General features: G+C 35.5%; 2 protein-coding genes across 2 annotated transcripts; both read left to right on the top strand.

Annotated features, from left to right (window-relative positions):
• The first annotated feature begins 7,740 nt into the window (after positions 1-7,740).
• On the top strand, positions 7,741-11,352 carry LOC127805898 (probable receptor-like serine/threonine-protein kinase At5g57670). The gene is made up of 10 exons (XM_052342734.1): positions 7,741-8,221; positions 8,326-8,444; positions 8,530-8,648; positions 8,720-8,847; positions 9,027-9,437; positions 9,538-9,792; positions 9,948-10,105; positions 10,197-10,412; positions 10,644-10,793; positions 10,901-11,352. The coding sequence occupies exons 1-10, from the start codon at positions 8,089-8,091 to the stop codon at positions 11,042-11,044; spliced, it is 1,833 nt and encodes a 610-aa protein (XP_052198694.1). The 5' UTR covers positions 7,741-8,088; the 3' UTR covers positions 11,045-11,352.
• Positions 11,353-20,029: 8,677 nt separating this feature from the next.
• LOC127805654 (PTI1-like tyrosine-protein kinase At3g15890) lies at positions 20,030-22,714 on the top strand. The gene is made up of 4 exons (XM_052342406.1): positions 20,030-20,076; positions 20,220-20,376; positions 21,639-21,901; positions 21,980-22,714. Exons 1-4 carry the CDS (start codon positions 20,030-20,032, stop codon positions 22,671-22,673), a joined length of 1,161 nt encoding a protein of 386 aa, XP_052198366.1. The 3' UTR covers positions 22,674-22,714.
• Positions 22,715-23,817: the final 1,103 nt, after the last annotated feature.

Here is a 23,817-nt window from a genome sequence, read left to right as displayed (position 1 = left end):
TTAAAAATCATTATCATTTCACTGTACTCAAACTAAGCAAATTAAAACCCCTGACGAGTAAGTTAGGCTATAACCCACAACCTCATTTGCCCAAGTAAGTTATGCACTTGGACTTCATGTGGGTACATTTAATAAACTTGTATTCTTCACATATCATAATAATAAATTATCCAATAGTTAAAAGAAAAGGCATCAAAAGATAAAATAGATAACACTAGTACTTTAAGTGGAAATAATTCAAGCATGGAGTTTGAGCTTGTCGTATAAGTGCTCTCATACAACTCTTCATTGTCTCCAAATTCTCAAAAAACATCAATAATTGAACTTAAGATTCCCTTGATATTGGAGATGAAAGGGAGATGAGTTATTTAGCATAACATGAGACACCTTACACACTTATCACACAAATCATTCATATCATTTATCCTTAACCTAAAATGATATAGGGTAAGATTTGGCATTGATGAAAGCTCATATAAGAGATAATTCAACATTGTTTGTGGACAAGTAAAAAGAAGAGTTGTTCTTCTACAAAAGTTTATTTATAAAATGGATGAAAATCAATTATAGAAGGAAAATGCTTGAGAGCCAGATAGTCTTATCAATAGACTTATAGAAAGGGGGTAAAAAGACGAAATTGCCCCTTCTTCTCCTTTCCATGCTCTGCTCTCTTCTCACTCTTCCCATGACTGCCACCTCGCCTCGTCGTCGCGCCTCACTGCCATACTACTGTTGCCTTGCTGCCTTCGCCTCGTCAACTGTCACTGCAACTTGAAGATGTAGTGATGATCGGCGAGACGAGGGCAACAAAGCTATGGCAACATGGCAGCGAGATGAGACCAATGACAAAGCGACGATCATAGAAGGGAAGAAAAGAGAGAAGGGCAGTAACCCACTTTGTAAATTTATAAAGTAGACAGGGGCAATTTTATCCTTTTACTCCTATTTTGTAAATCTCTTTGTTATTCTTTCTGACTCTATTGAAAAACTCATTATGAAAGTCAAATTTGTACCCAACTATACAACAAATACATTAGTGCACAACATCATATGAAAGTGCAATAACCAAGGGACCAACGCTCAATGCCAACCACAACAATCAAACTGATTAATTTAAAATTACATCTTTACCAATTTACTTTTGATCCTATGAAAATACTCCTAGACCCTACTTCTTTACCAATTTACTTTTGATCCTCATAAATTTTTCTTAAAGTTCAATAATTTGTCTAATTATTGCTGTATTCCTTATCAGGTTAAAGTTTTAATTAATTTAAAATTAATATTTAATATTCAAAATTTTCTTCAAATTTCGAATATTACACATAATGAGCAAGATTGTTTTGAAATAAAAAATCCAAAAAAAAAATTTAATAACATGAAATATTTATAAAAATGATTTAGACTATAAGAAATTAAAGTGAAATTTATTTTAAAATATTTATATATTAGAATAAAAAATAATTTTAAAGAATCGTTCCATGTTTATCAAATATCTAGTTCAAAATATATCTCTCATTTGACAAACATCCAATTCAAAAGATATACTAGTGAAAATTTTACTTTATAGTTTTCAACATCTTAATGTCTAACTTAAATATCGGAGAGCCACGCAAAAATTTTCCGTGCCCTCTAATTATTTTCTCTCTTGTAGTATTAGGCAGCATCAAGTCTTAGGATAAAGATCTATGACATCAAATCTCGAGACAAAGACCTTAGGAAGACATTAGATCTCGGGACAAATAAGGTATCGAGTTGATAACAATCTTAGTTGGGTTGATGACGATATTTGCACCCTCATAAATTCATTGTTATGTTTGAGCAACAATACCTTTCACATTTAGTTTTAGGGCAAATTTGAGCTAGATCTAAATCTGAGCAAGACTTTAATATATGGTTATTAAGTATTCTTTGGGTTCTTTCATAGTATTGTTTCTTCAATTTATCTTTCAATTTCTAGTTCATTAATTTGTGACTAGAATTTTGTATTGAAATTACCAAGTTATACTTCTTCATGTTGTCTTCAATACCCATTCACTGGTTTGTTCCAATAGACAATCAATCGTTTTGAAATCAAATTCAAAGTAGAAATCATAAACTAGTTTAGCATTTTTAGCATTTTTTTTTTTTGTTAAGTTTAGTGTTTAATATCTTAAGTTTGATTAATCAAATTTGAGAACAGCCTGAACTAGTTTAGCATTTTTAGCTTCTTTTTTTGTGTGTTAAGTTTGATACTTAATATCTTAAGTTCGATCAATCGAATTTGGGAATTGAAATCTCGTTCAACCCCCTATAACTTCTATTTCAAAAAACCCTTTATTTGATATAGATAATTTTAACTTCATTTGTGTTTTATTAGAGTTTAAAATCACGTTAGTAATTTGATCTTCTAGATTGATTTTATCTCTGAATATGAATATTTCTTAATTCATTTAACGTTTTCCAAAAAAGCTAAACTCCTCACCTCCATCCTAACTACAAGACCCAGTAATGGGCTAGGCCCAATTTCACTTGACTTGCTTGAATTTTGCATCCAAAATGGGCTCCTTAGACTAAAAACGGCCCGTATAGCAATTTAGAAAAATACTCTTAGGCCTACTTCTTTACCAATTTGCTTTTGATTCTTATAATTTTTTCTTGGAGTTGAACAATTTGTCTAATTATTGCTAGATCTCTTATCCGGTTAAAATTTTAATTAATTTAAAATTAAAATTTAATATTCTAATTTTTCTTAAGATTTCAAATATTACACATAATGAGCAAGATTGTTTTGAAAGAAAAAAATCCAGAAAATTAAAAAATTAATCACATGAGATATTTATAAAAATAATTTAGAGTATAAGAAATTAAAGCGAAATTTATTCTAAAATATTTATGTATTACAATAAAAAATCATTTTAAAGAATCATTTCATGTTTATCAAAAATCCAGTTCAAAAGATATCTCTCATTTGCAGTGCAAATGACATTTTTGCTACAATTTTATTCTTTATTAGACCATTTTTCTATCCACTAAAAAAATAAATGACAATAAATTATTGACTATTTTCTAGAAATTTAGACCCAACTAGTCTAACTTTATTTTATTTAATTTTTTAAAAAATTTTATTTCCATGTACAATATAAAAAAATCTATATGAGGTGATTTGGGTAATTTAAAATATCTATATGTAGTGTTGTGCAATAATTGATTTGGGTAATTTAAAAAATATATATTTTTTAAATTAAGTTAGTATTAGTGATTTGTTTTGTCTTTTAAATTATAATCAAATTAATATATGTGTAAAACTATTCAAATTATAACTTAGTGATTTAAGCAGTTTAACTATAACAATTAATAATAATTAATGAAAACGACAAAACATACTAACAATAATGATAATCTTTTTATTTTATAAAAAAATTAAAAAACTTGAGAGTTGTCAAGTAAAACCAACGCCCTAAAGTTTCTAGGTTGCATAGCTGGGAGTCAGAGATAAAAAGGTTAATAACATTTTTATTGTTTCAAAGACTTTACTCTAAATAATTAAATAAAAAAAATATAAATTTGTTACTTACTTGACAATCAATTAAGAGGCTGTTTCGCTTACTATTTTTTATTGGAGTTTTTAAGTGAGGTAGTTATTAGTATAAAAATTGTGTAGTATTTAAGTTGACAACCTGTTTGGATAAATATACTTTTAAGTTATCAATTAATAGTTATGCATTTGGTTTGTAAAAGTTAATAAGTTATTAAAACTTGACGAAAAGATTAAAATAGACATGATGTTAAATAATACAAATAAAATTTATAATTTTTTTATAAAAAAATTAATTTCTAAATGTTAGATAAATTATATATATTTATTAAAAAATATATTAATACAATATATTATATTTTTTTATTTTTTTTAAAAATGTTACCATTAATATATATATATACAATATATATACACTTACAGTTACAGTCGAATGAGGATGATGACACCAGCGATGGAGGAGAAGGCGACGATTGAGGTTGGAGGCAGCAGTTGATGGTGACGACAGTAATGAAGAAGGGTCGACGGTGCTGGGCGACGGATCTGGATCTGGCAGAGTTTCTAGAGAAGATGGGAAAAGATGATGGGAGAAAGAAGGAGAGGGAAGAAGATGGTCGTGTGTAAATATGAAAATTATATGAAGGCAAAATGGTATTTTGCTCGGTCAACTCTCTAGCTTTTTTTCCCAAAGCTGAAGGGAGTTTCTGTCCAACGCTGTTAAACAGCGTTAAAGTTGTACAGCTTTAAAGCTATTAATTCTTATCAAACACTTCATCATCAAAAGCTATATAGCTTTAAAGCTGTTTGTGCATTTTATAAGCGGTCAAACCATTAAGTCAAACAGTCTCTGAGTCTCCATTCTTTTGAGTGAAAGTGTTTTTGCAAGAAAAACATTTTTTTCATAAAATAATTTTTTAAAAAAGTATTTTCTTTAAATATATTTTCTGTTATTTGACTATAATTTAAAAGTGTTGTTAGAAAACCATTTATAGTTTTCCAACAACACATAGATCGAGAGAGTCAAATGTGGTTAGAGATGGCAAAGTAGTCGATGACGTAAGAGGAGCTCGACAAATAAATAGAGGTAAAAAAGGATGGAGAGGACAATGCAACCAGAGCTTGATGAATGATAATGGCAACGTAAGAGGAGCAGGGGCGGAGCCAATGTAGGCCCAGTGAGGGCCTTGGCCCTCACTGGGCCTTGGCCCGCCATTGAGTTTGGCCTGCACTCAGGCCCGCTAGGCTCCCTCAAATCAAGCCCTCAATCAATCAAACCCTAGGCTCCCTCACAATCAAACCCTCTCTCGCTCGCCGCCCACGCCCTCTGTTCTTCTCCCTCTCTCGCACCACCTCTCGCCGACTCGCCCTCACTTGCTCGGTTGCTCCGGCCTTCCTCCGTGCCTGCGTCGGATCGGACAACTAGAACCATCGCTGAGGACCGAGGTCGCCGGCGCCGTTGACTCGCTCGCCTCGCTCTCGCTAACCCTCCTCGGTCGCCGGTCAGTCGCCCTTGCTCTCGCTAACCCAGTAACCCTCTCTCGACTCTCGCTCGCCTTGCTCTCGCTAACCCGTGCAGCTCGTGGTCGCCCACAACGTCAAGCTCCAGAAATAACATATTTGCATCATTTCCGTGTAGATTTATTCTATGCTGTCATTGATATGCAACTTCAAGAGTTGAATGATCGTTTCTCGGAGGCAAATACCGAGCTGCTTCTTTGTGTAGCATGTCTATGTCCAAAAGATTCATTCTCTGCTTTTGACAAGAAAAGATTGATTCAACTTGCTGAGTTTTATCCAGAAGATTTTTCATCAGTAAATCTCCTAACACTTGATGATCAACTAGAAACTTTTATTTTTAATATGCGCTCTAACAAAGAGTTTGAAGGATTGAAAGGCCTTGGTGATCTTGCAGAGAAGTTGGTTATGACGAAAAAAAACATAATATATTCGTTGGTGTACAAACTTCTGACTTTGGTACTAGTTTTTCCAATTGCTACTGCTACTGTCGAGAGAGTATTTTCTGCAATGAACATTGTGAAGGATAGATTGCGCAATCGAATGGGAGATCAGTGGATGAATGATAGCCTAGTTGTTTATGTTGAGAAAGAGATATTTTCGAACATTGATAATGAAGTTATTATACAACGTTATCAAAATATGAAAAATCGCAAAGAACTATTGTAAGGTATTGAATAAATAATGTTAATCTTTAGCATATTTATATTATTATATTGTTTCTTATTTGTTTCTTTAGTAAGTTGCGCCCTCACTGAATATTTTTTCTGGCTCCGCCCCTGAAGAGGAGCAGGAGCTTGTCGAAGGCAGAGAAAACGTTGTGAGATCTGGATCATCCCACAATTTTGTAGCTTTAGAAAGTGAATTTCTGATTTCAATAAAAAAAGCTCAATTTTATTTGAAATTTTGAGGAATGGTTGGTTTGGCTCTTTACCAATATTCAAAACCTAAATCAACCTACTTTAGGAAATTTTTAAAATTGTTAAACTATAATTAATGGCTTCTTTTAAAAATTTCAATAGGAAATTTTTAAAAATTTCAATAGGAAATTTTTTTCTTGCTTGTCCCTACTTCTACGAGTCGTGCCAATCACTCACTGATGATGAGAGGGTGGAGTAAATTTTAAAATTAAAAGAAAAAAAAATCAAACAGAAAACTAAAAATAGAACAAAATTGCCTGAGCAGCTTACTGGGCTTTTCATCGGATGAAAGATGATACCATTTCTTAAGCCCATTTAAAATCTGGCCTCACGAGCCCACCTGTATTTCATCACTGGTAATTTGAATGATGTCTTTATAACAAGAGTTCTCACTTAACATATTTAAAATGTTTTAAATAAAAAAAATAATATAAAATTGTGTCGTGACAGGATAATTGTATATTCACTTCACATAAAGTTTCTTATATTTGTCCAAATGTCAAGGCTTTCGAACTGAAAGTGGTCTGATTGCTTGCTGGGGCCACATTCGGCAAAGAAATAACCAGAGCTTTTAAAAAAAAAGAAAAAAAAAAGAAAAAGAAAACCCAAGGTCAAAGCTGCCCTGCCCTGCCTGCCCCCAATGCCATTGAGATTTCAGCCTGCAACTCCCACGGGGCCAGCCGGGCCGTGCCTGATCTATGACATTGACAAGATCCCATCGGTCCATCATGAGCCCGGATGGATCCGAATGAATCGGTCAAAAAATGTCATTTTCCGACGTGGATTAAAGGGTAAATTCATCAGGATAAGCGATATCGGTAGACAAAGGGGATCGTCCTTATTAACACTGGTATCTTATGTAATTCATTGTCATGCACAGGACAGGAGGCCATTAATTATCTTTAAGTTAAAGGGAATGAAATATGTGATTTGATGGCTCTAAATGTGAAATTTTGAATATCAAAATCTTACCGATGAACAAAATATAAAGACTCTGCACTGATCATGGAATAGATCAAATAATGAATAAGTGATACGTTGAGATTAATATCAATAAGTCACGAATTTAATACTCAATTTAAATAAGGGTCAAAAGTCCGTTTATAATTTATTTTTTCTATCAAAATTAAGAGCACGAACAATAAAAAATAGTACAAAAATGATAACTCCAAAATGGAGTGACCGTTGTAAATAAGAACATCAAAAATAAGTTTGGAGAGTTATTATTAAAATATATCTTTGTAGTTATGTTACAATATATTATTTGTTATGAAGGAATTCTTACTCTTAATTTTAATTTTTCAAATTATACATTCAGCTACTCGATTTACTACAATTTCTAGTATACAGCGGAACGCGATATTATTGGATGCAAAAGATTAAATAAAATCTTTATATATATTTTGCCCCATACAAATTAAGTTTGTGTTGGCAAATGCAAGCTAATGACACAAAATTATGTTACCAAATTACAAGTTAGTAAAATTAAAAGCAGAAAGCTTTGCATTGCCAATAAATTATTCTGGAGAAATTCCTTACCTTATTTCTGACGAACGTGTTTGTGTCGATAACATGATTTTTAGCACAAATTCCCATTCCTAACTTAATTTAGAAAATGTCTTTAACATTGCAGTGAATGTGATCCCATAATTTCGAAGTTTGTTAACAGCGATCATTACACATTGTTATAGAATTCTGTAGCTAATAAGGTGCCAACGGTGTCAAGCAAGGTCTGCCTGTCTTGCAGGAAAGTGCAAAGGGAAAGACACTCCTTTGAGTGGCAACTAGCCCCTCCTCCTACCAAACCCAACAAAGGTTCAAACTTTTTGCTGAATGGAGAGGGGCGGCCTCTTCTTTGGCTTCCAAACCAAGACAAAATCAAATACTACTTCTCCACCTTTGCTTACCCCCTAAAGCACCCAACCGTAAAACACTTAATTGTAGCCCAAAAGTTCAGAGCTTTGGACACGGAGAGAGTGTCCAAGTAATGCTTCCTAAACAAGAATCTCCTAATCATGCCATTGTTCCCTATACGTGTTCTTAAGCCCAGTTTCTGTGGCTTCCATTGCAGACCAGAAGGCTTCCGAAAACCCACCCATTTTTAGTGTTCATCTTCTGCTATTCACTTAACTTAGAATGACTACTACAGCTCCAGCTAAAATACTCATAGGCATCTCTCTCAATTCAGATGAAAGCAAAGAGCTTCTCTCCTGGGGAATCAGGATTCTAGCCCATCCGAATGACACCGTCATCGCCTTACACGTTCTTGGTCAGCTTCTTCCACCTCCTTCACTCTTAGCTTGTTTCATGCAAATTTACCTTACTTTTTGAGTAATCTTTTATTTTCTTTTTCTCGTCCTTTTGGTTGGACAGTTGGAGAACAGAGGAGGAAGCTTGAGTTGGCTGCAAATAATCAAACACTGCATCGTCGCGCAAAGGCTTTCGTTATATCTGTGATGAGCGAGTTTGCCAGAATCTGCCAATCTAAGCAGGTATATAGTTTATACTACAATTAATGCGGTAGATTTTAGATGCCATCTGAGTGAGGAAATGCTCAAAAGCGGGGAAGAATTTCAGGTCAACCTGGAGGCTAGAGTTGGGTTTAGCTCCAGCATTGGAAGAGGACTAATTGAGGAAGCAAACAACGTATCAGCAGAATTTCTTCTTGTTGGTCGCCCCAAAAACAAATCAAACAGGTAAGAGAGTGACTCGGTGACATAAATCTGCAGCAAAAATATCCGTGATTTTAATCAGGTTTTTTCTGCAGAGTTAAGCGTGAAATTACCAGGTACTGCTTTGAGCATGCCCCGGAAAGCTGTTCAGTGGTTTCGGTCAGGAAATGTGTCCTCCCACGACCACGAATAAATTCAGATCCAAAGCCTTCCCAAATCGAAGGTTATTTTCCATGGAAACTCGTTTTCTCTTGGAGGGAATGCTTCATTTTCTATTCAGCATGATTTAATCAATTACATAAATAACTAGAGAACTAGAATTCACGTAATGCCCGACTATACATTGTGGGATAAAGGCTTGGTGTATAGTTATTTTATGTTCTAACTAATTATATTTAGCAGATATTGGCCGGGTGAATTCTAGGTGGTTGAGCAAGAGTAACCGCCATATTGCCAAGGCTGTCTCCTCAATCCAAAAGCCTCAATTCCCGGAAACTAAGAGAGGAAAGCCTTCACCAAGAAGGGTGCTAGACTTATTTGAAGGGGAATCAAACAGCACAGAGGAAGATAGCTCGAGCTTCGGGGATTCCAACATTACAGAGTCCCCTCCCCTGGCTCCCGGATTGAAAAGTGAATCGAATCTTCGAAAGCCACCATCACCATTTAAGCGCATTTCCTCTTTCTTCCGTTCATCATTAGATTCGAGTGGAAGAAGAAGAAATGAAACCATGTCCAAAAAAGAAAAGCAACAGCCCCTACTGAGGTGCTTTAGCTATGAAGAAATCTCAACTGCCACAAATAATTTCCACCCTGGTACAGTAAACACATTGCAAATTTTGCAAGTGAATGACACATTTTCTTGTGCTATATTCCAATATTGGATTGAAACTCGTATCTGAAATCGCGAGTGCAGATAATTTGGTGGGCCGAGGAGGATATTCGGAGGTATATCGGGGTGATCTTGAAGATGGAAATGTCATAGCCGTGAAGAGGTTAGCCAAAGACAACAGAGATGAAAAAAAGGAAAAAGAGTTCCTAATGGAACTTGGCATAATAGGACATGTCAACCATCCTAACACTGCAGCCCTAGTTGGCTGCTGCATTGAAAATGGACTCCATCTCATCTTCAACTTCTCTCCTAATGGGACATTAGCTTCTGCTTTACACGGTATGAGAAAACCAAACATAACCTGTGTTATTGTTTACGGTTTTCAGATCCAATTGTGGTAACATTATTACCAGTAAGAGTCAGTAAAATGATTTTCGAAGCAGTGTGGTTGTCCTGCAGATGGTTGAAGGGCTTATTTCCATTGTGGTTTGCAGGAAAAACAGACAAGCCGCTTGAGTGGCCGGTTAGATACAAAATTGCACTGGGGGTTGCTAGGGGTCTGCATTATCTTCATAAGTGTTGCAAGCACCGAATAATACATCGCGATATAAAGGCCTCCAATGTGCTTCTTGGGCCAGATTATGAGCCACAGGTGAACAGAGGAGAGCAATTTCTTTCTTTCTTCCTTTGTTTTTCCAACAGTTTGATATATTTGAATCCACTGGAGTTTCATCTCTTTGTAGATCTCAGACTTTGGACTGGCAAAATGGCTTCCAAGTAAGTGGACTCACCATGCTGTGATTCCAATTGAGGGCACATTCGGATACCTAGCACCAGAGTACTTCATGCATGGAATTGTGGATGAGAAAACCGATGTTTTCGCATTTGGAGTTCTTCTTCTAGAGATCATTACTGGCCGTAGGCCAGTGGATTCGTCGAGGCAAAACCTTCTCCTATGGGTAAGGAGAATTCTTACAAAAAAGAAAATACTGGTAATAGACACTACTTATTCATGTTCTGATGAAGTTTTAAACAAGATTCATGAAACAAAAATTTGAAGATTAATTTTAGGGGAAAGCTTAAATAGAAGGCGTTATACGCCCTTAAGTTCCTTGAGCAAATCATAATTTCCCCTAATAACTCTGATTCTCGTCAACAATTTACTAAACTTGAACTATCATAATCTACAGGCAAAGCCACTCATGGAATCCGGGAACATCTCTGAGTTAGTCGACTTGAGATTGGAAGGCAGATATGACTCGGATCAAATGCACAGAGTGCTGCTTGCAGCTTCCTATTGTGTAAGACAATCCTCAATATGGCGTCCACCTATGAGCGAGGTGACAAAAACTGGATCTGTACCACTACATAACAAACTCAGTTGACATAGATGATAAAATTCACTGCTTAAACACAATTTTTTTTTTTTTTTTTTTCAAATTTACAGGTGTTGGAGCTACTAACATATGGTGATGAATCTGAGGTTTCTCAGAGTTGGAGGATGCCAAAGTTCACATCCGAGGAGATGGATGACTACTCTATGGTTTTCGGATACGAACTTCCATCAGATATTACTTTGGAGGACATCTAATTACGGGCAGATGCGTTCAGCTCCATTGTTTCTCTTCTTTTCTCCTGTTTAGATATAGGGAGTTTGATTATAGATAGATGCATATGGATATGGTCAGCTCAGTGTAATCCACAGGCAACCTAGTTTGTAGTTTGTTTCCTTGTATCAGTACTAATTCAATATACTGAGTTTTGTTTTTGTGTCTGTAGCTAGATATTGACCCTTTTCCAATTTCCCTGGCCCTTTTCTTTCTTCTTTTTCCAAGTGTCCTAATGAATGTAACTTGTATGGACAAAATGGGTTGCTTCCAAAAAATCTTGACCTGCCGATAGATTCCCCATTCCCTTCAAATAACTCCTATATACTCCAAAAGATTTTATAAGAGTATTTGGAAGGAACTGCATGGGACCCTTCATTATGCTTTCAGTATCAGTATCTCTTGAGATTGGCTTTATCCATTTCTCAAGCCAAAAAAAAAAATAAATAAACAAAATTCTATATCATAGCGGCTTAATTCAGTGCCTATCAGTCATCATTAAAATGTTAAAAAAATAATTTTATATTTATAGACCGACACAATATGAAATCTCTATCCACTATATATATTATTACTTTAATTTTCAATTGTTATTCATTTGTATTTATAATCTTATTTTTCGTAAAACTCTTATATCATACTCAAGTGTCTCCTATCAAGTCTCTCTTGATTTTCATCTCTTTTTAACTAAATATTTATTCATTCAATCTATTTCTTTTGTTCCTCGTAAAAATCTCTATTACTCTTATTTGCATCAATAAATTATCACAAATTTGTTTCACACATCTTATAACCTTCAACAGATATTTCACAAAACCTAATAAAAATGTAACTTAATGGAAATTTAGAGGAGATAATTAGAAAATATATATAGAAACGACCACTATCGAGTTGGGGCAAGGGATCCCCAATTGTTGATAGCATTGGACCACTACGGCACGTGAAGGAGATGAGGGGGGAGAGCCCACACTTAGAGATGCACCAATGCGGGGATTAAATTTGTTTGGCAATTTGCTCCCTAGTTGCTTGTCATACTTTATGCGACATATTTGACAATTTAATTCATATTAGCAGTCTAATATTTGACATATTTGCTCGCTAGTTGCCTTGGGGGATTAAATTTAATTCATATTAGTAGTATAATATTTGACAATTTAATCTGGTTCTGTTTTGTTCAAATTTGGTTATTTTTGTTCATTTGAAAATGAAAAATTTAGGTTACGTTCTCTTTGCTTTTCAATTTTCAGTTTTGAGTTTTAAATTCATTTTTAATTTTCTATTTTGATAGTTTATTTTTAGAAAATTGAAAACACGTTCTTTTTGTCATTTTAAAAAATTATTTTTCAAAACAAAAAATTAAAAAAAAACTTTCTCTTTGAAATTTTAAAAATAATTTTATAATACTATTTTATTCAATAAATTTGATTATTCAGTAAATTATAAATATTTAATATTAATATATTATTAAAAAATATATACATTTTAAAGTTAATGAATTTTGTAATATTTTTTCTCATTATAATAATAAAATATGAATAAATAAATAAATAAATGTGTTTTGAGTTTAGAGTTTGTTTTGAATGAAAACACTTAGAATAATTTTTTGTTGTTTTGATTTTTCTTTATAATTTTTTTTTTGTTTTCGAAAATATATTTTTAAAAACAATAAAGAGAACGCGTTTTCATTATTTTAGAAAATTAAAAACTAAAAATGACTTGAAAACAATAAAGAGAACGCAACCTTAGTTGTTTCATGATTTAAAATTGGTTAGTTCTGGTTCTTTGTCAAGCTACGATAATCTTTATTTAATTGATACAATTGTTACATATAATGAATCCCTAAAATTAAGTACACGAGGTGTAAAAAGAAAATTAATCACTGAGAATTTGGTTGCGTTATGGCACAAGAGATTAGGTCATATCTCCAAACAGAGAATGGAGAGACTTGTGTCAGATGAAATTCTAGATCACTTAGATTTCACAAATTTTGATGTTTGTGTTAACTCTATAAAGGGAAAACAAACCAACAAAAGGAGATTTGAAACCAATAGGACTATGGACGACTTAGAACTTATACATACAGATATTTGTGGCTCATTCCCTATGGTTGCTTGGAATGATCAATAATATTTTATAACGTTCATAGAAGATTTTTCTAGATATGGCTACATATATCTGATTTATGAAAAGTCACAGTCATTAGATGTGTTCAAAAATTATAAAGTTGAAATTGAGAACCAACTCAACAAAAAGATAAAAAAACATCGTATCTGATCATGGTGGTGAGTACTATGGCAGATATGACAATTTAGGTGAACAACGTCCAAGCCTGTTTGCTAAGTTCCTAGAGGAATGTGGTATCGTCCCACAGTACACCATGCTGGATTCGCCCACTATGAATGGTGTTGCTGAAAGACAAAACAAGACACTTAAAGACATGGTAAGGAGTATGATTTGTCATTTTACCTTACCAGAATCACTACGGGGAAAAGCACTTAAGACTACAGCATATATCTTTAACAGAGTTTCAACTAAAGCGACTACCAAAACCTCTTATGAACTTTGGACGAGTAGGAAGCCTAGTCTAAAGCACTTGCACATTTAGGGATATCCAGCTGAGGCTAGGCCTTATAGGCTGAATGAAACGAAATTGGACTCAAGGACGGTGAGTTGCTATTTTATTGGATACTATGAAAGATCCAGGGGGTAAAAGTTTTATGATCCCACGACTAAGTCGATTTTTGAGTCAGGAAATGCTTGATTTTTTGAGGATGTCGAGTTTGCTAGGGGAAATGGCAAGTAAGGACATTGTTTTTTAAAATGAATATATTGATATTCCCACAGGTGTTATTGGTATTGATCAAGATTTCATTCTTGACCTTATTCAAGACACAACATATCAGGATAATGTTGGACAACCTCCCATTCAAGAAGAAAAAACTCTAGCACCTTAAGAACCTATGCCATTATGAAGATCCACTAGAGAGAGGAAAAGTGCAGTGCCAGATTCCTACATTGTATTTCTCCAAGAACATGAGGTAGACATTGGAGTGATAGAAGATGATTCGATCAACTTTCATCAAGCCATGAAAAGTTATAACTCTTAAAAGTGGATTGATGCCATAAATGAGGAGATTAAGTCCATGAACGACAATGACGTGAGGGATCTTGTTCCATTGCTAGAAAGTGCAAAACCCATTGGTTGCAAATGGATATTTAAGACCAAAAGGGATTCAAAATGCAGTGTGGAAATGTACAAGGCTCGTCTTGTCGCAAATGGTTTTACATAGAAAGAAGGCATCAACTATAAATAGACTTTCTCTCCAATCTCTTTGAAAGAATTTTTTAGGATTATAATGGCATTAGTGGCGCATTTCAATCTTGAGTTATACCAAATGGATGTGAAGACAACATTTCTCAATGGTAACATTGATGTAACGATCTATATGGTGCAATTAGAAGACTTTGTGTCGGGAGACCCAAAGAATATGGTTTACAAACTTAAGAAATCCATCTATAAACTCAAACAGACATATCAACAATGGTATTTCAAGTTTCATCAAGTGCTCATCTCATTTGGTTTTGAGATGAATTTGGTCGATGATTGTATATACCATAAGTTATGTGAGAGCAAACATATTTTTCTGGTTTTATATGTCGATGACATATTGCTTGCCACCAACGATATAAGCTTATTGCACAAAACTAAGAGATTCCTATCTAACAATTTTGAGATGAAAGATCTTGGTGATGCCACTTTTGTATTGGGTATTTAGATATATTAGGATTGCTCTCGAGGTATTCTTGGATTATCACAAAAGGACTATATCAAAAAGTTTCTAAAAATGTATGGCATGCAGAATTGCAACCAGGTGATACCCATGTGGCTAAGGGAGACAAGTTTAGTCTCAATCAATGCCCTAAGAATGATTTTGATGAAAAGGAAATTCAGAAGATTCCCTATGCCTCAACAGTAGGAAGTCTAATGAATGCTCAAGTTTGTATGCGTCTAGATATTGTGTATGTTACTGGGATGATGGGCAAATATTTAAGCAATCCAAGAGTAGACCATTGAAAAGTAGCTAAACGGGTCTTGCAGTATTTACAAAGAACAAAATACTACATGCTCATGTATCGGAGGTCGAGTCAGCTTGAGATCATTGGGTATATTGACTTTGATTTTGCTGGATGCTAAGATAGTATGAAATCTACGTCGGGTGATATCTACATGCTTGCTGGAGGTGCTGTCTCCTAGAAGAGTGCTAAACAGTCAATTATAGCCTCTTCTACCATGGCAACATAATTCATAACATGTTATGAGGTGTTCAATCACGGAATATGGCTGTAGAATTTTGTCACAAGGCTGCGCATAGTGGACGGTGTTGAAAGACCACTCAAATTATTTTGTGACAATAAGTCAGCAGTTCTGTATTCCAACAACAAAAGGAGCTCGACGAAGTCAAATCATATAGACATTAAGTTCCTAGTTGTTAAAGAAAGAGTTTAGAGTGGACAGTTGTCTATAGAGCATATCGGAACAAACTCCATGGTTGCATATCCGCTTACTTAAGAGATTGCCACCCAAAGTGTTTCATGAGCACACTGCTCGTATGGGTGCCATGTCAATTGAGAATATTCAGGTTTAGTGGGAGTTTGTAATTTCATATGCTTTTATGATATAGACATATTTTCAATTATTTTAGTTTATGGATATGTTGAGGTTGTTAATTTTCTGTAGAAATAAAATTTCAGTTTATTTACACTCTGATTTTGGTATGGTTTGATCTTACTAAGGTTTAAAGGTGGATCAGTTGAAAATAGGCATGTAAAGATCACATTACATGAAATTTCCATATTACACATGTAATACCTCGAGAGCCTAGAGAAGTTAATATATATCGAGGATAGTGTAGGAAAGGAAATAACACAAATTGGATATCTTTTGGGTTGAATGTAGGCAAGGAACTCCCTGGTTAAACGTGCTTGAGCTGGGGAAATTCAAGGATGGGTGACCTTTTGGGAAGTTCCCGTAGGCTCATCAGGGCAAGTTGTTCCGATCCTTCCTATCGCTCGATACGAGATGTTACAAGTGGTAACAGAGTTGACCCTTGGTGAAGGCGGTCTGATGAGGGCGGGGAGCGGCGCTGGGGCTCGAGGGCCTATACAAGGAACGGCTTCTGGCAGGCTTCTAGGATGGCAGCCCCTAAAAGGAGAAGATCTGTGACCAGTTATAAGGTCGCATGACGAGGACATCATGTGCTTAAGGGGGGAATGTAATACCCCGAGAGCCCAGAGAAGTTAGTATATATCGAGGATAGTGTAGGAAATAAAATAACACTAGCTGGATACCTTTTGGACTGAATGTAGGGAAGGAATTCCATGGTTAAACGTGCTTGAACTGGGGAACCTCAAGGATGGGTGACCCCCTGGGAAGTTTGTGTAGGCCCATCATGGTAAGTCGTTCCGATCCTTCATATCGCTCGATACGGAATGTTACAACACATCCACATCATGATCCATGTGATTTAGTTATATCGGCATACATGACCATTGATGGGTTGAGTTATGACAGTTGTAACAAAGGTCGCTTTGATCCTATGTTGGTATGATTGATGAACGAGATTGGTTATAGATACATTTGGGTAATGATAACAAGTTGAGCTTATTCAGTTATTTTTACAAAGTATAATTATGAGGTTACACATATGGCCCAAGTGGGAGATTGTTGGATCTTTAATCCAACGTTGGGCTTATATGTGAATAATTATGCACTGTGGATTATCAAATAATGTTAAACCCAATTAAAAGTGATCTATTAAATTTTAGGCTATTTGGACTTTAATGTATTTGATAGTGTGTGGGCCTTTAATGTGTAGAGACCTAAAGGATAATTTCTATTTTCTTGATGGGTTAAAATAGAAATACTAAAAGATAATAAGAAAGTTATCTACATATAAATAGTGGTTATGGTCAGGGTTGGACCTTTCATGAGGCCCATGAGGCAGCTGCCCCAGGGCCCATGAAAATTTGGTTATTTGGCGGCCCATAAATTGGAAACCCCTCTTTTGGTAAGGGCCCAGCCCAGCCCAACCGCCCACGGACCACGGTCTACCCCCTCCCCCTGCAAAGCTTCACGTTAGTCGTGCCCTTCTCGCTTTCGTTGCCCTCTCTCGCTCTATCACTTCCTCTCCGTCACTCTCGTCCTCGCACCTCGCCTTCGCAGTTGGTGGCTCGCCCTCGCTCTCGCCTCTCTCTCTCATCTCCTTACTCCTTTGGATCGTTGCCCTCGCCGAGCTCGCCTTCTCTCTCTCGCCCTCGCTTTCTCGCCTATTGCTGCTGGGTCGGCGGTTGCTCTCCCTCGTGGCCGGTCACCGGTGGCTTGCTGCCTCACTCAAACGCTCTTCGTCGCTCCAGCCTCTAGATTCAGTCTTCTGTCTCTGCTCGTGCTACCTCAAATAATTAGATTCAGTCTTTGAAGCAGATCTACTTCTCCAGAATCCAGATCTGCTTATTGCTTAGCTTCAACGAATCAACTTTCAGTGATTACGGTTAGTTTCTCCTTCATGAATCATTTCGTTTTTCATTTATGATGCATTGGGAGATTTGGATTATTGGATAGCTATGTCTATTTTATTAATGTTGGCAGAACAACTTGGTTATGTAAACTTGATTGAAATTTTTGCCTCCAAAACTGTAAGGAGAGTAGTTTTTAATTGATAATTTAGAAAATTTTCAATTTTATTCGTTGATATGGTATAAGTATTTATTTATTTATTTTATATTTTATTATGAAAAAATAAAATTTAAATGTACCTTATGATTTGGGGACCCATTTTTACATTTCGCCTCATGGCCCCCAAATCTCAGGTACGACACTGGTTATGGTCTCTGGATCATATGAATGATTCTATTATTTTTGTATCCCATCATCAAAGATAGATTGTAAAGAGAAAGTTAAAGGGTTATCTCAGAAAATGTATTAATCTGTAAGGCTAACTGTATGGCTTTAGAGAGAATAATCTTTATAGATTTAGGTACGTTTTCACCTTTTGTTTATTTATTCTTGGTGATTTGACATAAATATTTTTGAAATTTGAGTGATAATTTTTACAAAGATTTATTTCTCTACAACATTCACATGTACCAAATGCCAAAAGCTTGAGGATGAAACGTTTCTATTCTTTCTTGTTAACATCAACGAACAATCTGAACAAGATTAGTACTTTCCAACATTAATTACAGCACTACTTAAGGAAAACATAATATTTCCAAAGACGAGAACACAATCAAACAAGCTGTCAAATTAAATCAAGAAGTTTAATGTGGAGAAATATTTCACTGCTAGATGCCAAATAAATTAACCTTGAAGCTAGCTACTTTGGAAATTGGGACTTAGCAGTGCATGGTCGAGAATCCAACTTTCTGTATGATGTGATCCTAATTTTTTTTTTTTTTTGAGATGATTTTCCATCACAGACACTCTCACCGCTCAATCTCTTGATTTTGACATTAGAAATAAATTACGAGAGTTGTCCATCCAAAAAATTGAACCCATGCACAATTGATTAGGGTGACCGTGACAAACACTTAAGTTTCACCCTTAAATCACGCGAATCGATCCCAGGGGCAATCTTAATCTTAACCCAAACCTTGTCCTTCCAAAATTTTCAATGCATAGTAATTAAAAATATATATAGAATTTTTTTAAAAAAAATAATATTATGGGTTCTCATCAAAGAATACTCGAAAAAATGTTATCAATGTGTGGAGGTGAGTTATGAGAAACTCTTGCTAATGTCTGCTATATATATAATTATATATTAACTGTTTTTGTTTTTTCTAGCCGGCTTGCGGAGTAAAGTAATTGTGCATAATATAGAACTAAGAATAAGTCACATCGTGATCATTAACCACATGGAAGACCACCATTAGCATTTACAAGGTAAGCCCAAATGTAGAACGGGAGCTTGGACTTAAATCCTGCATGATATTCTGTTAACTAATAATCCTACAATACTTGAATTAAATACCCCGCAACTCGAAGTTTCTGAGAAGAATATATACGCTGTCTCATTGTCTTTAGATGGTTGTCACTGAGATTCCTTCAACGATATAATTAAGAATCAAACCTTTGAAATTAAGAATTAAACTATTTCAACAAATAGTTGGATCCCTCAACAAATGGATTTGGTGGACTTCCCTGCATTGTCATATAATTATTTATTTTTAAAATTATGGTCTCAATAAGACTAATATTTCTTTTCTTTAAAAAACAATCCAAACCCGTTTAACTTTAAAAAGTCGGTCTAAGTTTTAGTAGTAAAAGAATAAATGTAATGAAAAAAATGTTAACTTATTTATTTTTATTTTGGCTGGATAGGTTCATTTCACCTAAATCAAGCCCATGTACCTACTCAAGCCAATATACCTCTGTCAAACAAACGTTATGTTTGTCGACACGACAATTATTACTGTCCTAATTAAACCTATGAATGAAAAGTTCTATTGCAATTTATTTCATAAAATTATTTTTAGTTTGGAATACACTTATTTTTAAATGTCCATTAATATATATTTGGACTCAGGGAAACTGGGTCCGAATACTGATGCCATTAATTGCGCCAAATAGAATAGCCAGCCACAGGCAATGAAACTTACGGTAGTGGGATTGCGAGGCCTCCGCCTTCCACGGCGGACCATCCTACGACGACTAAACAAATTCGGCTCTCCAAATTACCCACAGCTTGAGCTGATCATATACAAAACCAGTACTACTGTTTCTGAATGTGGCTTACTAATTTCACTTTAATCACTACGCCACCTTTGTTTTCTTCTGCTTGGCTTATCAGCCGGCCAAGGTCGGCCAGCTTGCTCCATCTGAAGCGGCCAAAACGTCACTAATCATGTTTAAAAGCTGGATCCTCCTCCGCAAAGTGTATCCCTAAACTCGTAGCTAGGTTTCGGAAACCATGGGATCAGCCTTGAGTTGCTGCAACTCGGAGAAAGTCGACAATGGGTACGTGAAACTGAACTTCTTAATTTCTACCTATACACGTACATCTCTCTCTAATCCTAGCTAGCTAAAAGTTTAAGAGGAATTACGTACAGAAAGTTATAATTAATTTGTGTTGTGTATTTTAATTGTGTTGGGATATATAGGATGGGAACAGGAGGAGGTAACGGTAGTAGTAGTCCCTGGAGGATCTATACGTACAAGGAGTTGCATGCAGCTACAAGTGGGTTTAGCGAGGATAACAAGCTTGGTGAAGGAGGGTTTGGAAGTGTCTACTGGGGCAAAACCTCCGATGGCCTTCAGGTAGCCATTCACTTGCCCATATTTATTTCATCACAAAGCTAGTACTAAACACACACAAATTTATGTACGGGCTTGCTTGCAAATAGAAGTTTGAACAAATGAGATCACTATTATCTCTTACTACTGTGCCAAACCTTCACATGACTGACCAGTTTAATGATCGCTAAGTCTGCCCCTTAATTTTTTTCTTTTTCTTTTCTACGAATGATGGGGAATTTTACTAATTACAATAAGCAATGATCCAGGGGAGCAATCCCCAAACCAAGAAACGGCTATTATTTGTTAGTTAATATATAGGTGAAAAAAAGTGATATATGAGAAATATTTTAAAATAAAAATATTTTTTATTTATTTGTTAAATTTATCTAACAATTTTTAGAAAAAATATTACGTGATTTTTTATTTAATTTTTTTAGATAAATTTATCTCTTCCTCTTCGAATAAAGTTATCTTGATTCTTACAAATAAGAAAAAAATGATACATGTATCCTCTAATGAATTTTAAAAAATTTAACAAATAATTTAATAACAATTTTGTAATATTTTCTATTCTTATGTTGACCATTCTATATATTTATTTGGAAAATATTCTAAGAACATCTTGATATAACTTTATTTTACTCATTTTAGCAAATGTTGCCTTAATGACACTTGTGATTAATTCTGCAATATCATTTAGCCATTTCTTGGTTGACGATTCACTTAATGACACAGTATTAAAAGGAAAAAATATAGAGAATGTCTCAATAGAGGAGGAAGAAATTAATTTATTCAGCTCAAAAGAACAAAACCCAAAAAGAAAAACATAATATAGGGAAAATGTTTTTAATTTCAAATAAGGATTACAATCCTCAATATGATACATAATCTTTTCAAAGCACAAAGTAACGAAAACAATTCAATAAGTTATCCAAAATAGAAAAACACTGAATCGAAGATCATATCTACCTTCTAATGATTAAGAGAAGTCTAGGGAAAAAGACTAGTTAAAATAAGATTTGTTTAGGACAACCGATTTGCAAATTCTCAATCATCAACAACAACAATTCAAATTTACTAATTTCAGACACTCAATTATAAAATTTGCTCAAATGATCTTGTTCTTATTTAAAGCCTTCCGATTCAATCCCTAATTAGCCTTGTTTAAATTAAATTAATCTCACTGGAAAAATTCATCTGCGTGTTCTACGTTCTATCTTAACCAATTGCGGTGTCATAGCTTATTTGATTCGCTTTTTGTTTTTTCTGCTTCTTGTGTACAGATAGCAGTGAAGAAGTTGAAATCGATGAATTCAAAAGCTGAGATGGAATTTGCCATTGAAGTGGAAGTTCTAGGGAGGGTTCGGCACAAGAACTTGTTGAGCCTGAGGGGTTTCTGTGCCGGCGCTGAACAACGGCTCATTGTGTACGATTACATGCCAAATCTCAGCTTGCTTTCTCATCTCCATGGCCAATTTGCAGGTGAATGCCGGCTTGATTGGAAGAAAAGAATGAAGATTGTACTTGGCTCGGCTGAAGGCCTTCTGTAAGCTTAATTCACCATGCACTGCTTAACAAACTAAGAAGTGTACTTAATGATCAATTTGTGTCCAATCCTTCCTAGGTACTTGCACCATGAGGTGACACCCCACATCATTCACAGAGACATAAAGGCTAGCAATGTGCTTCTAGATTCCGATTTTGAACCGCTCGTTGCTGATTTTGGATTCGCAAAGCTGATCCCGGAAGGTGTTAGCCACATGACTACCCGTGTCAAGGGCACCTTGGGATATTTAGCGCCGGAGTATGCCATGTGGGGAAAGGTTTCTGAGAGTTGTGATGTCTACAGTTTTGGAATTCTTCTTCTAGAGACCATCACAGGAAGGAAGCCGATAGAAAAGCTCCCTGGTGGAGTCAAGAGGACGATCACCGAGTGGGCTCAACCTCTGATAGTCAAGGGAAGGTTGAAAGACCTCATTGATCCAAAGCTTCGGGGAAACTTCGATGAAAACCAATTGAAACGAACGATCAACGCGGCAGCCCTATGCGTGCAGACTGAGCCGGAGAATAGACCTACAATGAAGGAAGTGGTCAGCCTCTTGAAAGGGTATGATCCCAAAGGGGAGGCACGTATAAGAATTGAGAGTATCAAATACCGGGAAGATTTAATGGCCATGGATCAAGCTAATGAAGATGAAGATGGTAATACTTATGATGGAAGTAGTGCATATGGGGTTTTTGGTGCCCTAGATGGGTTGAAGATGCATGACCCCTACAAGCAAAATGGAGGCAAAAGAATTGTCTATGACAAGGTTTAAAGCTTTTCTTTTTTTAAGTAAGGTTTAAAGCTTTTCATGTGTTGATATATATGAAGATGCACTTTTTTAACTTCCTATACCTAAAAATTACTATCTTTGATTTTGGTTTCTTACAAAATGTGAAGAAATCATAGGATATGCATGAATTTTGTTTTCTTTTATCTGTATTTATGTCAAGGTGTCAACTTTTGTTGGGAAATTTGCATAGTACCAAAGAACACAAGGAAAGGGTTTTACCAAGTGGTATGGAAATAATGTCCAAATTCAAAACAACACTTTAATTAACGAGGATTTTTTAATTATCACATATTTGAAAAATTCTCAAGTCTGCCTAGGAGAGATTTTTCTCTTGCCACTAAGTTCAACCCCTAGGAGATTTTAGATTGATTTTAAGAGTTGGACTTGAATTAAAAATAATATATATATATATATATATAAAAAAAAAATCTGGCCCAGTGGGGGCAACTGCACCCACTGGGCCTCACTTGGTTCCGTCCCTGGTTACGCATTAACAGAACGATTTGTCAAACTAACATCCCCACAGGATTGACAAGCCAAGGAACTTACTGAATCAACAGCAATCTCACAGCGTTTCACAGACACATATCTCTATAAAATTGACAAATGTAAAATTTCTCAGACAGAGAAATTCCTCTCGGCCCAGGGAGAATAAAGCATATACTCACCTGCTGTTTTCCTAGCTATGCTTAATTAAATAAACCATCGCGGCACTGCCGACCAGCATCTCAAGATCCTTGTGCGTACGACCTTGGAATCTTGTGGCAAATACTTGAAGCGTTTAAGGCGATCGAGTATATATACTAATTAATTAAGCAAATGTTTCACATTAAAAAGGGGATTGTGTATAAGCATGGAAGTTGACGAGATTTAAGAGGAGATAATCCAAGACGGAGGAGGAAACGGACAGGACCACACTTTGAGAGGGGTGGAGCATGACGGTGGGGTCACAATCCGGCCGATGGTCGAGGACGTGGGGACGATGGACCCGCGGGCCACGTGAAGGAGACGAGGGGCTTGCAACCAATTACACGAGGGGGGAGCCCCACCCCCCCCCCGAGATCCGCCCATTGGTTAGGGATTAAAATTGTTTGGCCATTTGCTTCTTGTTTGTCGCCGCTCAAAT

The sequence above is a fragment of the Diospyros lotus genome, chromosome 7 (genome assembly GCF_014633365.1).
Source record: "Diospyros lotus cultivar Yz01 chromosome 7, ASM1463336v1, whole genome shotgun sequence".
In the NCBI taxonomy this organism is placed as follows: Eukaryota; Viridiplantae; Streptophyta; class Magnoliopsida; order Ericales; family Ebenaceae; genus Diospyros; species Diospyros lotus.
Note: the sequence above shows the minus strand (reverse complement) of the source record. Positions and strands in the feature narration are given on the sequence as shown.

Bases quoted from the DNA above. Each gene is read 5' to 3' on its own strand.
- LOC127805898 (XM_052342734.1), top strand. From the start codon at position 8,089: ATGACTACTACAGCTCCAGCTAAAATACTCATAGGCATCTCTCTCAAT. The intron at 8,222-8,325 runs GTCAGCTTCTTC...TTGGTTGGACAG, and splicing joins CATCGCCTTACACGTTCTTG to TTGGAGAACAGAGGAGGAAG. The intron at 10,106-10,196 runs GTGAACAGAGGA...ATCTCTTTGTAG, and splicing joins GGCCAGATTATGAGCCACAG to ATCTCAGACTTTGGACTGGC.
- LOC127805654 (XM_052342406.1), top strand. From the start codon at position 20,030: ATGGGATCAGCCTTGAGTTGCTGCAACTCGGAGAAAGTCGACAATGG. The intron at 20,377-21,638 runs GTAGCCATTCAC...TCTTGTGTACAG, and splicing joins AAACCTCCGATGGCCTTCAG to ATAGCAGTGAAGAAGTTGAA. The intron at 21,902-21,979 runs GTAAGCTTAATT...AATCCTTCCTAG, and splicing joins GGCTCGGCTGAAGGCCTTCT to GTACTTGCACCATGAGGTGA.